The 16,576-nt window shown below is 35.9% G+C and overlaps 1 protein-coding gene across 11 annotated transcripts in view; it reads left to right on the top strand.

The window, feature by feature from the left end:
* Positions 1-2,093: 2,093 nt before the first annotated feature.
* CFH (complement factor H) overlaps positions 2,094-16,576 on the top strand; it is a 79,986-nt gene continuing 65,503 nt past the window's right edge. For 2 of the 11 annotated variants that reach the window (XM_033099409.1, XM_033099407.1), the window contains exons 1-4: positions 2,096-2,415; positions 11,691-11,876; positions 12,176-12,281; positions 15,454-15,530. In XM_033099409.1, coding sequence (XP_032955300.1) covers positions 2,358-2,415; positions 11,691-11,876; positions 12,176-12,281; positions 15,454-15,530 — 427 coding nt within the window. In that variant the 5' untranslated portion in view covers positions 2,096-2,357. Of the gene's footprint in view, positions 2,416-11,690; positions 11,877-12,175; positions 12,282-15,453; positions 15,531-16,576 lie in introns of all 11 variants that reach the window. The other 9 variants (XM_033099408.1, XM_033099406.1, XM_033099413.1 and 6 more) reach the window with 6 other exon arrangements.

Genomic DNA, 16,576 nt, shown 5'->3' with positions numbered 1-16,576 from the left:
AAAAATAGAAGGATCATAGTATTTTGTAAGGTGTATGAGGGAACTAAAGTAGGTTATACATTTAATACAGCTCCTGACACGTAAAATGTAATCATTAATCAGCAATTGTTGCTAGATCAGTAGAGCTTGGAAAGTTGAAGCACTTTCGGTCAGAGCCAAACAAGTGACCGCTCACAGATTCTTAATATAGCCCAGGAAAGACTCAGAAATGTGCAGTTATGTCGTGTGCTGTGCCCTGGATGAATGTCTGGGAACCTGGGAAACTGGACATGAGAAAAGGCAGCTGGCATGGCAGAGACAACTAATTTTTTCTGAGGGCTGAAAGGTTTTCTGAATGTCCTCCAACGGCACTGAGGAGGTTGCCAAGGAGATGGTAGTTTTTTTGTGTGTTTTTATTCTTTTTCCTCTAAGAGGGTGAATGATTTGGAGAGTTTGCAATATAGTTTTAGAAAAGCACCTAATAAAATAAATGCAATAAATAGGAATGGAGGCCCTTGTGTGTTTTCATTTCCTCCCAAATAGAATGAAAGAAAATGCACCATTGTCGTTCTTCTATGCAAATTATTAACTTGGATTATGCTAGCAGTGTCCCCTTGGGAAGAAGTAAAGGTACTAGCCTTTTAAGAAGTGGGAAAGGGAACTCTAGAACTCTTAAAAGGCTCCTCTATGTAAGTGAGGAGATATCCTAAAATAAATCGAAAAAGATGACCTTTATCTAGCTTATGCATTGTTTGTCGTGTAATCAAGGAGGAAAGACAAAAATTGCCTATGCTCTAGCTTGATCAGAAGTAGAAGTCAAGTACTGGATTTTTTTTTAATTGACTTAACTTTAAATTTAAATTTAAATAGTATTAAGTTGTTTGTGGCTGCCATTATAAGTATGATTCAGAAGCCATAGCTACCAAGGACCTATCATAAAACAATAACAACAAATGTCATGCAGTGTTTAGTTTCAGGAATATCAAAGGTGCAAAGAACTGTCCCTTTAAAATATGTCCTTAAGGCCACACCAGGGGATTTAGGTGCTGTAGATTTCATAGTATAGACTGACCTTGATTGTTACCTGCCACTTTTAATACTGCACTGTAATCAGGAAAGATCCAAATTTGTTGGATGTTACATATAATTTGAAAGTACCTCCCTAAAAAAGACCACAAACTGAGAACAAAAATTAGGTTGAAAGTAAATGTTTACCTAAAATTAGAGGGAAAAAAAGGAAAATTAAAATTAGAAATGAATTATTATACTCCTAAATCACAAAGTTGAAAAAATTGACAATACCACAAACATTATAAAAACTAGACACTTAACATAATATGTCTATTCATTAACTCTATCATACCTTCAATTTTTTACATTTTTGGTCGAACACTCTTTGGATTATCTCTTCACGTGACACAATTTTCTAATTTTCCTATATATAGGAAGTAGAAAAATAATTCAGTCTTTTCTTTAGCATGTTTGATTTTAAATCTGTTACTTATTATTGAAATATTAGACAAGTCTTTCCAAGTTCACAACTGATGATTTGTGTCCTATAAATTTTCAGGGTTGTTGTCACATTTTGGAAAACCTCTGTCAAGTTTTCCTGATATAATGGACTATAAGATTTCAGGGCATTAAAAGAGTTCATATGCTTCGGCTAATGCTAAATAATTCTTTGTAAATAGTATTGTAAACTAGTTTGCTCTCAATGTCACCACTGTAGGGACCAAGTGCCTAGTCATCGTGAACCTGTTGCTTCCCACACATTTATAACAAGTCTTTAGAAGACTTAATTCCATGATTGCAGGAGAAGCAGGCCTCCCCCAATCAGCCAGCACAGCGTTCTCGGCCAAGTTCACCCACGTCGTCCGGGGCTCAATTGTGAAAGCATTGCCTAAGCTCCAGTTCCATAATGATTTTTTAAAGAGTTGCTATTATTTCATCTCCTGATGTTTCCGCACAATAGACCTGAATGGGGTTTGAGTAATAAGGTTTATGAATCCAGAGGACATCATCACCAGTCACTGCTTTGCCCATTCCAGGAAACTGAACAGGTTCCAGGGAAAACTTGCCTGGGTTTATAAAAGCAAAGCAAGAGCAGGTCACAGTGTTAACACTCGAAAGGGGACACAGGGAGAGCCTGTGAAAACTCGGGCACTGCTGGGGCCTGTGGATGATTTTTTTTTTCTTTCACTTTGTAAACGTTTCTGATGGGCGGAGCATTTAGTCATCTCTTCATTTCCTAAGCTGTGTTTCAACTTCCTTCTGGAGCGAGTCCTTTCCTGCACTAATCACAACTTTTTACAGAGCAGAACCTGACAGTGTGTGAGCCAGTGTCAGTTATTAAATGTACCCCTGACAGATCCCCCAAAATGAGATTTGCAGCAAAAATTCTGTGGCTTATGCTATGGACGGTTTGTGTGGCACAAGGTAAGAGGAAAAAAGAAAAACTTTTTTTTCTGTAACTGTGTTATCAAACATTTGCTAATGTGCTTTCCATTGTGGTAATAAAAATCTGGTCTAGAAAATGTGATTGAATTACTTCCCTGTAGCTTACTGTTTGAGTGACTTTTGACATTATGAAGTTTAAAACATGTAAGCAGCTTATTTGAATGTCGTTTCTGATTATTTGGCACAATTTAATTTAATGTAGAATTCCAGAAAATGTCTTAATAAATATTTTTGAAAACTATAATTTGCATAATCTCTTCCCTTGTAATTGTCATAAAATATAATGTACTTTATTTGCTTAGAATTTTCAACAAAATGCTTTATGTGAAAGTATTAAGAAGTAGGTGACTATAGATAGAACCAGAACATATATTAGACAATAAAAGCCTCCAAATCATATAATGGTTGGACTTATTTTAGATAAAGAATTTAATTCTTCCTAAAGAAATATTCATTTATTATTTAGAGCTGATGTTGCCTTGACCTTAATAGTTTTGTAGACGAGCATTACTTGTATCATTAGAATGAAAATATTATATAAATTTGAAAAAATAATTGAATGTGCAGTCTTTGTAACACCTGAGTTGTCCAACAGGATTTTTTTTTCCCGTGGGTCTATATAAGATACATTCTAGAAGAGCACTCTTTAGGTATAGTGAATGAGTGTGGGAATTTTTTTCTGATATCAGTAAGACAATTTCTAGATTCATAATTAAATTTAATTCTATCACTATTTCTCGATAGATTATTAATCTTGGAGGAAATTTGCTTTCCCAGTTCATGATAGGTAATTATGTGATAGTAGATGGACATTTTTAAACCAAATGAATTACATAGCATTCACATTCTCAAAACTTTTCTCTAACTCAACAAACTTTGAGTGAAATTCTTATTCACGTCAGCCTCTAAGCATTGAGGAATATTAGCAAATAACACAGAACCTCTGTCCTGAGGACTTTTCCATCTAGAAAATAAAGGCACATATCTTTTTTTTTTCAATTGTATCCTTTAGTAATGTATTTGCATTTATTCAAATGTGTTTAATATTTTTTGAACACTAGAGCCTTTTGGTAGTTATGCATTCTAACATACTAGAGCTTGATTTTTAGCTTGTACACCTTCTTTCCAGCCACTTTTTAAACTAAGTACATCATCATTTCCCTGCACATATGAATATGACAGTTAGTGTTCAAAAGTGAAATTATTATTTATTGGCAGAGAGTTCCAGAGCAATGTCAGTGTTACTACATAGTCATTACAAATACCTTTTTCTTTGCATAAGTTTGGTTGTCTTTTCTTTAATAGGACTACTTTTTGCCTTTCAATGTGTACATATTGTTTGCTGAGGTTTTGTGTAGATACCATTTGTCACGGTACGAAGACTTGTTTTATGTCTAGCTCATGTTTAAAACTGAAGGATCATGCCAATTTTCATTAAACCATTTCAGTGATTACAAAGTGGAACTTGAAACATTATATAAAATTGGGTGCTACAAAGTATAAGTGACAAAAATTAAATAAAAGGGGTTTAAACTCCTTTCTCATGTAATTGATTCCAGGGTACTTACTTCACTTGTGTTTTATATTTCGTCGATGTTTCTTTAAATGTGGTGGTTTCTGCAGGTGAATTGAGCCCTATACACTAGGGGTGCCAAAAAAAGGTGTATACATTTTAAGAGATGTTATGTATGTTCAAGCAGTAGTTTGCCGTCCTCAAAAGTGTCTGGACACTGACGGTAACCACTCTGAGCACCTCTTGTCATTACAGAAGTCAAACGTGACTTATATTCATCTTTTATTATTGGTATATATTGAGTATTACAATTTTAATACAGTTTTCTTTTCTTAAAATGTATACATTTTTGGCACCCCCTGTATATTACAATAAGAATGACTTTAAGTCTGGCTCCTTTTTAACAGATAAAGTATAACTTTCATAGTTAAAGCAACACTTAATGATTTTCACAAATGCACACATAATGCACAAGCTGGTAGAGAAAGATGACATGAATTTTCAGTGGATGGAAAATGGCTGTTGTGTTTTTTATTTGCCAAACGGTCCTGAAACTAAATTGGCTTACTGTGAGTTATTATAAGTTTTTATAACTTTTCTGCAACAGTTTTAGTAGGGGAAAGGTCAACATGGATGATGAAGAGGTTAAGAAACAGACTATGCAGTTCTGGAAGAGGTATTGCCAGGTAAAATAGGTCTGATGGATGAAGTGTTACAGAGAGTGCAGGATGCAGAAAACAGCCATAGGAAGACTGCGAGAGGGAGCCCAGTGCCCAAGCAAGCCTTGTTATTTGAAGTTGAGGCATATGCTGGAAATGCATATGCTCCTCTTTTGCCTGCATAAATGTTAACCTCGACCTGAATGGTTTAAGTATTGCCAAAATTATTCTTAGCCAGAAGTAAGTTCCCAAATATAACTGGAGGCCCAGGTTAGTAAAGATTCTTCATTTTGGCTTTGATTGCGATAGCTGGAACCAAAGTCTAAGTTGATCCATTTTTGTTTGCTCAATCCCTGATTGATTCTGCAGCCTGTGCCGATTTCCTCCTTCCCGCTGTGCCTCCCCCTCCTCGCCACACACCCTCCCCCACCTGCCTGGCCTGTGACATTCTGCCAACCAGTCCATTCAACTAATGTGCTCTTCAGCCATTTCTTAACAACTTGTAACCGGTCTCAGAAAACAGTGCCTAAAAAGGACATGATGTAATGGGGAGGGAAAAAGTGTTCCATTTCATTTAAAATGATAAGGAAACGTTATAAAAATGGCTTAAAGAAAGTAATGAAACAGGGAAAAAAATCACAAAAATAATAAAGGGAAATGGGAATAAAAGATTTGACAGAGCACTTTTGTTGGGACATTTTAACAGAGAGAGCCAGGTTTCTCATCGACCTTGTTAACTAGAAACACAGTAGATAGAAACGTGATTATAGAAATGTTCTTTCAAAGGCTCCCAAAAGTTATTTTGAGCTAACTTAAAAAGACTTCTGACTTTTAGAAGTCTAACATCAATTCAAACTTAGGACACATGGCCAGTGGAATCACCGGTGTTAGTCTCTGGGTTTGCGCAGCTGAGCTTGGAGCACAACAAACATTCCTTCCCATCTCCTCTGGCATCGTTTGTATTTGTTGCCATGTGTTATGCACTGTTGTCTTAGCCATAACCTCCAGAGATACTGGAAAGGCTCGGAGACAGTTTCATATTCATTCCTTCATTGGTTCATCCGACGATCAGTTTTTCATTGACTGCTAAGTACCAGGCACTATTGACTACAACTTTCCAAAAGGAGGTCACTTCGTGGGGAAAACAAAAGGAATGATTATTGCATTTTATTAACGTACTGCATTTTGCCACATAAAGCATTGTGCTGGAGAGAAACAAAGGAGACTCTAGGGTCATGTAGGGAAGGCAAGAAACCCCAATCAGATTGAGAGGATGTGGTGCGATAGGTTGAGGAGCTGGCTTGTAGGAGAGGCAATAAAGACAGAGAAACATATCAGGATTACAGTGGCATCTTGGGTAGGGTTTTGAAGGCTGAGTAGGAGTTAACTAGATGAGGACGAGGAGGACAGTTAAGACTGAGCATACATCAAGTGTGTATATAAAGAACTTAGAGTAGTTCTGTGAAACTAGATGACTGGAATCACCTCCCACCTTCCTAATTCTTCCATCAATTGAATTTCCTCAAGTATTACAGGTATAATTGGGTACAAGCTGTGTTTTTCTTCCCTTTCTCTCTTCATACTTATCCCCAAGATTGTCACGATAATTATTCAGATGTTAAATCATTCCCGCTACAGAATTTTCAGGTTGTTCATTTTAATGTTACCTTGTCTGTGACTAAGCTCCTCTCTGTCATGCCTTATGAAAACTTATTCCATATATACTAACAACTTATTTTAAGAAGCTGACATTTTGACATGAGCAATAATTGGCATTAGGTATTAGCTATTCAAATACTACACATTTCAAGAAACATGATTTCAGTGGAATTTTCAAGCTGTATCCTGGTAATAACTCGCTTCGATCGTCATTATGACGTGCTTGTCATTCTGGCCCGTTTCTAGCAGCTATCCCCTATTCCCCCATTTGCTTCTTAGCATCTTGGAATTATCTTACGGCCTTTTTCACTGTTAAAATTTTAAAAAGAAATTGTATAATCATCTTTTTAAATTCTAAAAATGTAATTTTATTTATTTACATGCTTATTAAATGCAGCATAATTTCTGCTTTTTCTGCAGTTTATTTTTTGAAACCTTCATTGCAACTGATATATTCTTTACATATATATATACACACACACACACACACACACACACACACACACACACACACACACACATATATACACACACACACCCTTTTCTTCATACTTATAATATAGGTATAACTTTCCAATTTAAATATAAATAAAACATACAATTTAAATATAATCCAATTTAATTATTCTCATGTTATTTCTGAAATATTATGAATATCTTATTTTGAAAAGCTCATTGAATTATATCATTTATATGCATATATAAGTATTATGTATATATACCAAGGAAAAGATAGGAAAGAAATTTAACATAAAAGACCTATTTTTGCTATTTCAGGTTTACTCATTGGATTTATTTTCTTTCTAAGTTGATATTTAGTTTTGCTTTATATTATAATATCTATTAAGTTTAGAATAAGGTTATTTAAAAAGTATTATCCTCTGTTCTTCTTTTCTCCCAAATAACTTTGGAAAAATAGATCAATTGAACAAAAAGACCAACTTTAGTCTACCCAAGCAAACAGGTACAAATTTGATTAAGATTTTCTCAAATATATAATTTTATCATGATTTGATTTATTTCATTTGATTAAGAATACTTTTCAAACCACAGTTTATAGATATGTTGACATTGAAAACAAATAATTAGCTCTGTATTTGTGTCAATAATACCCCCTTTAATATTTGAAAGTGGAAAAATGAAGTAAGTAATGATTATTAAAACATAACTATATTTGTTTTTAACTTTGACCCAAATTTTATAACTCTGTCCCTCAAATTCAAGTAAAATGAATCCTTTTTCTAGTCCAGTAGCCAAATCCATCCGTACTCCTTATTTATGGACTGAATAATTATGGACTGAATAACTAGAAAGTCAGACCAAGTGAATATAAAGTTCACCCAGGTAATATTTTGCAAAAGAAAAAATTAATTGGAATTTAAATGACTATGTAAACACATCAGATGAAGTATTCATTGTTCAAACCCAAGTAAATACTTAGACGTAAGAAAACTTAGTTTACTTATTAACTTACAACTTGAGAAATGTGATGGCTGTTAAAAAAAAAAAGAAATAGTGCAAGCTTTAAAATAAATCCTACCTCAAAAAAATGTTTCCTAGCTTTTGAAAATATTTTTATGCTGCCTAGTTAATAAACCCTCTGCCCTATTTTTCCAAGAACTGTCCATTTAATTCAAGCAAATGCTGTTGGTGGACATACATACCATCAGTCTGACTCCTTGGGCTAAAATAACGTTCTAATTAGACATTTTTGAGAATGGGGTTTCACTGAGCTTGAACAGTTAGTTATTTGTCAGTTCAGGCAAACAAAAGTCATGCTGTAAGATATGCTTAATTACTGTTAGAATCATTCCCATAGAATTTTTGTGATGACATGAGTTGATAATACTCCATATATTAAAAATTAGAACAAAAGTGAACAGGAGGTAATTTTGAAGTTATAAGATTTGGGTAATAATGAAAATCCCTCCACTGTGAACAACAGGACAGAGATAATCCTTATTCTGAGGGAGCTTTTGTGTTGATGGGAGGATAGATGAAACCCTAGGAAACATAAAAATAATCATCGTGAGCTATGCTGTGAAGGAAGTAAAGTAGAGGCTGAGGGAAAATAACAGCAGTGGGCAAGTGGGGTGTGGAGACTTCAGCCGGACTCATCTTGGAGACTAGAGATAAGTGAATCACTTTGGGGACATAATATCTGAGTAAAGGCTGAAAGATGAAATGAAGCCAACCGTCTAGTCTGTGGTTAAAAAAAAGGTGTCAGAGTCAAGGTGGCCGTTGATCATAATCAGAGCTAAGATTCTGGGGCAGTGGAAAGATAGAAAAATGAAACAGGAGTGATAACATCTTTTTCTCACAGTCGAGATGCCATTGAAAGTTCATGGAAGAAGCATGAAGTTTTTAAGTTTATTTGAAGTAAAAAGGGACATGAGAACATGAGAACTCTTGATATATCATAAACATGTATACACAGAGTAAATATTGTACAAAGATTATGTGAAAGATATGCTTTTTGTCTTTTACATCTGGTTGTTAAAACCAATGCACTAAATTTGAGAAATCAAGAATTAGAAGTTTAAATGTATTATCTGGAAATATCTCAACAATCAAAAGGAAAACTATTTGCCTCGGGCTGGCAAACGGGCTGAATTTTTTTCTGTGGCTGGATTCTCTTTCGATAGGTCACTGTGCTAATAAAAAAAATTTAAATCGAATAAATTAATTAAGAACAATTATATTGCTTTTTCCGTGCCTTAGCTTAATAATAGAATAGGAACTAAGTTTATCAAAATGTTAACTTATTCATGGAAAATAGTTCTCTGCTCAAAATACTGGCATCTACATTTGAAATTAAACTAATTTATTTTTCTAATAACATGATCACCATGAAGTAGTATGAATTTCAAAAGTGAAAAACGCACAGTAACCTGTAATTAAACAAAAAAAAATTTCATGTGAAAACAAACATGAACTTACATTAAAAAAAAAAAGAAAGAAAAAGAAAAACCTTGCTTGGGAGTTGGGAGGGGTGGGCTGTTCGTGTTGTTTCAAGGCAGGGTATTACCACCATCTAGTGGAGAAAATGTATATTTACTTAAATTATAAAAACCAAAACTGTAATGTGGAATCATTTATAACAAAGTTCCCTAACATAAATGTGCTAAAAATTTGCAAAACGTTCAGAGGAAAATTAGTGCATATGAAAGTCCATACAAGTATTATTTATTACATAAAATGTAGTTTCACATGGAGCTTTGTCCAATGAAATGTTGTAAAACATTTTAATAATGGGTATGTCCATGATAGGATCTGGCTCAGTTGATTATTTCCCCCCCTCGCCTTTTAAAAAGAAATTCCAGGATAGAATATTAAGCCATTATTATAAAACCAAGTAAGAAAAGGAGTTTAGCATTGAAAATAATAGCAATAAATATGTATGGTTGTAAGTATGTATCTTTGACTTTGCCATTTTGAAAAGTAAAGTGTTGGGGATTTACTAATGTAATCATTCTAACATCAAGAGTAGTTATATCAAATTAAGCAGTAGGAAGTATTAAAAATGTTAGCAATTATAATCAGTAGTCATGAGCTTCATTGTTAATTGCTTGCATTCTCTTTATATGTCATTTAGTTGATTCTGTTTTTTACAAAATTAGAATCATGCTGTATAAGCAAATTCTATTACTTCAATATATTCATTGTGAAATATAACATATGAGTGAATAAACTATGAATGGACTTTCAAACAATTATAATCGCCATGTCAAGAAGTGGGATGTTTTAAGCATCCCAGAAAATGCCTGTGGGTTTCTTCTAGATTAATACTCCTTCCTTCCTTCTGGAGGAAAACATTTTCTCAATATTTATGGTAATTTACATGTTTTTCTCTTCTTTAATAGTTTCACAGCCTGTGTACTCATTCTTAATATATATGTCTCTTCTTGAATTTCATATAGATGAAATAATCCTGTAATAGTTGATGTACCTTTGTGTCTTTATCCTTCATTTGATTTTTTTCATGTCATATCGCAGCATTGGTGTATTATTTCATTTCATGAATATACCAAATTTTTATCCATTCAACTGTTGATGGACATTGGAGTTGTTTCCATTTTGACTATTAAAAAATCATAAATGTTACCATATCTGGACTCTGGTTCACATGTGCATAACTTACTCTAGGATATCTTCCTAGGAATATAGTCTCTGAGTAATAAACAATGCATATCTGCAACTGCAGCATGGGTTGCTAAATGTTTTTCTGTAATGGTGACTCCAGTTTTCTTCCCCACCAGCAGTTTCTGGTGCTCTGCTCCACATTCTTCCCAAACTGTGGGATTTTTATACACTTCTTAAATTTTTACCAACGTCATCTTATTTTATTCATGGTTTATGATGGTTTTAATTTTTGTTTTTATTGTGAGCAATTTTTCCTAAGTTTACAAATCACTTGGCTTTTTTCTCTTTGATGAAATGTCTGTTCAAATCTTTTACCCATTTTCTTTTTCTCCACCCCCCGTCCCCCATCTCCTCCTCTTTTTTTTTTTTCACTAGCCTTGTCAGGATTTAATAGCTAGGTTATATCTCCTTGTATGTTTTGTAAAAGCAGCAGGTGACTCCAACTAATTCTACAACTGGAGGCTGGAGGGTTTTATTATATTTTTTTTGTACATTTTTGTTCTAGAGCTCTTGAGGTATTTAAAATCTCCTTGAGTCAGTTCTGTTGTCATTTTTTTCTAAGAATTCATCTGTTTCATCAATATTTTCCAATGTGTTGCCAAATCACTGTTTAAAGTATTCTGTTAAGATCTTTTGATGTTTGAAAGATTTCTAGTGACATCCCTTTATCATCCCAGATCATGAGTATTTGTGGCTACTCTCTTTTTTCATATCTTGATCAGTTTTGCCAGACTTTTTCAGTATTATTTATCTTATTGAAAAATGATTGCTCTGTTTCGTAATGTTCTGTCTTATTTGAAATGCTTCCTTAAAATTTTGTATCATCTTACCATGCTTTATTTTCCTAAAGAAAATTTATCTACCTGTAATGCATAGCCTGCATCTCCTTGGTTACTTGTTTAATGACTAACTTCCCTCCTAAAGCAGATGCTTTGTGTCTTTTATTTGTTGTTTTTTTTCTTTAGAACTTAGATTAGTGCCCAATAAATATTTCCCAAATTAGTGAATCAGTCGTAGAATGCAACGCAGAAGTTAAAATAATAAAGTATAAGTATTCCTCTGGAAAGTTATTGTTACACATTTATGCAGATTCAATTTCTGTAAGCTAAAATATATATTTTATATATATGAGTATGTATGTACACACATACACATATATAAAGACATCCATTTGGCTGGACCTGGAACCATATAGGTTTTTTTAAAAGCAAAAATAACCTAAACATACCATATATTTAAATAGTTACTTTAAGCACTTATTTTATTTCTGTTGTTTGTAGATTGTAAAGAACCTCCACCAAGAAAAGAGACAGAAATTCTGTCAGGCACCTGGCAGGAGCAGAGCTATCCAGAGGGCACTCAGGCCACGTATAAATGCCGGCCTGGATATCGAACTTTTGGCAGTATCTTCATGCAGTGCCGGAAAGGGGAGTGGGTGGCCCTCAACCCATCCAAGACATGTCGCAGTAAGCAATTCATACGTTGGTGAAATTTATGGAAACGTTTAGTTGTGAAAAGACTGAATGTTAGCTATTGTGGCAGTCCCGCCTGAATTATGTCCCTATTGTCCTGTAAATACGAAATGCTGTTCTTAACAAGGGGGTGAATTCAGAAACCAAGCATACAGATGCATTCGATTCTACTCTAATAACTTGGCCAGGTATCACTGTTCCATGCCTTCGATTCTGTCCTTGTCCCCCGAGTCGTACATAAAATGTGGTTCTTCGTGTAGCGGGCGACTCCTGTACCCTTTTCTTCCTTTTAGAACGGCCCTGTGGACACCCTGGGGATATTGCCTTCGGTTCATTCCACCTTGAAGAAGGAGATGAGTTTGTATATGGTGCCAAAGTGGTGTATACATGTGACGAGGGGTAAGTAGTACCAAGAGCGGTTTATAATCGAGGTAATGGATCATTGATGTCATCAATAGGGACAGTACGAATTTATATTTTTTTAAGGTTACTGTATTTTTCTATGAGCGTTTTTATAGGTATTACACACATAACCCAAAACATTGTTATTAAATTATGAGAAAGATTATACCCGTTACCGTGTTATCCCTTTAACATTGAAAAATCACAGCGAATTGTCATCACTCTGGTAGAATGTAGTAATAGGAGGGTGGGGAAAATGGTGAGCATATAAGTAAGGGGTCACTCCAACAAGTGCTCACGGCGTCCTATTATGTGCAGAGTATTATGGGAGTTCCGTGTGTCAAGGACAGGGGCGTGATAACAGAATTAGATGACACGGTTCCTATTTTAATAAAACCTTATACAAATTTAGGAGAAGCAAGACTTTTACACGGAAATAAGGATAACCCCGTTCTTTAAGGTTCCATGCTCTGTATGTTATTCTTATCACACGGACCAAAACATGCTTCGAGGTTTATTATCATTGGCTCTGTGTTCTCTTGCGGGCTTTCATGGCTAATCCTAACACTGTGTTACCTCCGGTGTTTTCTTCCCTGATATTTCCAGCCAGGTCAAAAACTTAATTTGGCAGAAAGTCTCATGCACGGGAAAACCAGTTTCATTACAGTTGTATACACTACATCAATATAAATAGGATCAAAAGCTTACAAAAGCCATCTTCTCATTCTCACCTCGTTGATTTCCTGACTTGAGGCAGTCGACTGGTTTAAGACTTAGGCTTTGGAGGAATCCTGCATTCCAGAACTCCACCACTCGATGACCGCATGAAGTAATAAAAACATCTCTCCACTCCCATTTCCTCACTTATCAAAGCAGAAACATATCAGATACCTCATAAGACTGGTGGGAGAAATAAACAAGACGCACACTTGAAACCCTTAGAAGAACTTCTGGTATGTTGTAGACCCCAAATAAGTATCCGTTCTCATGTCTCAGTCTCTCCTTGGTCACTGCCTGGGGGAGAATTTTCAGGAGTACTTTCCATTTTTTAGCCCAACCTTCAATCATTGCTTGTCACCTTATTACTCATGACAAAAAAGATTAAGACCCTCTGGGCTTGAACTTTATAATTTTCTCCTCTGAGCTATGGCTTTCAATCCAGGCCAGGTAGCCATTTTGAGGTTCCACCTTTGACCTGGCAAAAGGGATGAACACTCACAGCCTTTCCCCACTTGGTTCCCTAAATCTCAGGAATAAGTCATATGTACAAGTTGGTAACAAAATCAGTGACACGCTTGCCTGTGCTCAGGCCCTCGTCGCCGGTTTCATTGTCTGGAGTGTGGAGGACCCTCCGTTGCATACCCTCCATGAAAGTACATGTCCCCACCACTGAGTCTGGGACTCTGACAGGACTAGGTATTTGCAATAAAAGTCCTTAGGTCACGCAAGGGCAGCAAACAGAAGTAGGCTGTGCCATTTCTGAACTTTATGGATGGAATGTTCTGCCTCTTTAAGAGGGCGCACATCTCTGGACCCCGTTGTAAACTGACGGTAGAATGTGTTTCCTACACCCATGGTTTCTGCCAGTAAGCATGCCCTCCTGGATCCCTCGTCCCCAAGCCCCACCCACCTTTTCTTTGCTGAATACCTACGTAGCTGTATACTACCCACTTATTAGGATACTCAGTGTAGACACCTAGCTCCATTACCTTACGGGAAGGAAGTTTTAAAGAGGCACTCTGCAAAAAGTTCTGGGGTTTTTGTTTTTGCTTTGTTTTGTTTATTTTGTTTGTTTGTTTTTTTGTCAAGCTGGGTTGCAGAAACAGAATCATTGCCTTTTCCCATCCACCCACCTGTGGACGTTCTTTCTCTCTTCTCCCTCCCTCTGTGTAGATAGGCCCAGGAGGTTTTGTGTAGAATTTTGCGGAATTCCTGAAAGAGCTTTGGAGGAATGACGGGTCTCTCATATAGACGGAAAATGTTATCCCGGAAATCTGCTTTCTCTGTTGGGAGGGGGAGCCTCCCAAAAACCAATTATTTTATTATTTTCTATGACAGAGGCATGGAGTAGATGTTTGACTTCCAATTTTGTGGCTCCCATTTAATTGATTGCAATGTTTTGTTTTGTTTTCCCTTAGAGAATTGGGAATGAACCAATAGCGATCAAAAGAGACAAAATATGTTTTGAGGGAGAAAATTTGCTTGTTTTACTTGTATAATGGGCAGGACTATCCTCTTTGCAGACGAAGGAAACCTTCATCTATGTTGAATTATTTAGAAGTTTATGAAAGGCGCTTTTCAAATTATCTCTCTTGCGGTCACCAAACTGCCTTCCCCTTATTTACATTTTGAGAGAAACATTTTTGCTTCCAGCCATCCACTGCAATATTGAGAAGGGTGCTTTGCCTTGATCTAAAGCCTCTGGGACCTTTTGCACCTGCCTCAAGGAACTTTCCTCCAAGTACAGAATTTTAGATTCTAAGGGCAGGCCTGATGAGTTACTGTAATTAGATTAATTCGACACTGAATGGGTTATATATGCAGACTTGACTCGATGACCAGATCTGGGAAAACTCTCTAGCATGGAGATGGACAGATGGAGACAAGTGCCGAAAATAAACACACACACTAAGTAATTTTTCCTAGCACTATTCTTGAATAAGTGAAAAAGTTCAAAGTGACCAGGAAATAGCACCGTCATAGAGGGTCAGAGAACAGAATAGGACTGAAGGATGGGTTACGTGTGGTTCGCTATCGTGTGTGTGGCTTTTGTTTTTTCTGACAGTTGATGATGGGGCTTATTACACTGTAAAGTGTAACTAATTAATTGACTCAACAATAAAATAAAAGTATATTGTGCATGGAACAAGGAGAACCAAGGGTTATGGTTATTCCAAGTTTGTGTACCTGAGGGCTGGAGGACCTTTCTTAAGAAAGAAGAGTTTCAGAAAGATAAAAAGAAATTTAAGAGAGAAAAAGAAGAGAGGAAGGAAGGAAAGGAGGGAGGGATGGAGGAAGGAAGAAAGGGAGGAAGGGAGAGATGTAGGAAGGGAAGGAAAAAAGTGCATATCTGTTAATTTTCTCTGAAACGGACATTCAGAATGGCATCAAATTTAAAACTGCTTGTAAACACGTATTAGCTCACCACTCTGTTATTTTGGGTTTTCAGGTATCAGCTGGTAGGTGAGATTAATTTCCGAAAATGTGAAGCAGATGGGTGGACCAATGACGTTCCCATGTGTGAAGGTAGGTGTAAAATTGATTTACAAATACAGAGGGTGCCAAAACAATGTAGACACATTTTAAGAAAGGAAGAAACTGTATTAAAATTACGCTGATAGTAGCCACTTTGAGCACCTCTTCTTGTAATTGCACGAGTTAAACGTTACTTGTATTCACCTTTTGTTACCAGTATATATTGAGTATTATAATTTTAATACAGTTTTCTTCCTTTCTTAAAATGTGGATACATTATTTTGGCACCCTCTGTATATTAAAATGTTTAACATATCTAAGTTTTTTTGAAATGTTTTACATTAAAATATCCTTAGAGTCTATATTTGAATATGTCTTACTCAAATTATTTTTTGTGACTTCTGATATAATACAGAATGTATCTCTAACCTTTTTATTACCACATTATTTTGTGTTTCAGTAACCAAATATGAATATAACCTCATCTGATCTAATATTAGAAGTTTAGGGATTAAGAAATCAAACCCATATTTTTCATTCCTTTTGGATTCTAACCATTGGAAACAACACAAGTATCACTATTTAAATAAAGACCAGAATTTCAGTTTTCGTAATGAAGAGGCACACAGCCACCAACCATCCACAGGTGGGATCTGGTAACAGCTGAAGTGGAGAACTTGGCTGAGACCTCTCTCCCTTCTCTCCTGACAAGGGAGTCTTTCCTGTGCTCTTATGCCACTGAAAAGAGGCAGGAAGGAAGAGGCTCTGCCCCCGTTGACCGACCCAAAAAGCAGACAGTGAGAATGGGAAAAAGTAGATCCTCTTTCCACATTTGGAGCTGGTAACCCCAGTCTCTAGTCATCACGGAAATAAAAGAGATCACTCAGAGTAGGGTTTCCTGTTCCATGGTGAGGAGTAGTAGAGAGGGAGAGAGAGAGAGAGAGAGAGAGAAACAGAAAGAGAGAGAGAGGCAGAAAGAGAGGCAGGGAGGGAAGTAGGGACAGAGAGAAAGAAAAGGAAGGAGGAATGTGATCACTCAAAAACCCTGTTGCCTGGAGAAGAGAATGGAAGACCGTTCATCTCTGAAAATGAGAGGA

The sequence above is a fragment of the Rhinolophus ferrumequinum genome, chromosome 27 (genome assembly GCF_004115265.2).
Source record: "Rhinolophus ferrumequinum isolate MPI-CBG mRhiFer1 chromosome 27, mRhiFer1_v1.p, whole genome shotgun sequence".
NCBI lineage: Eukaryota > Metazoa > Chordata > Mammalia > Chiroptera > Rhinolophidae > Rhinolophus > Rhinolophus ferrumequinum.
This window is presented reverse-complemented; position numbering and strand designations above follow the sequence as displayed.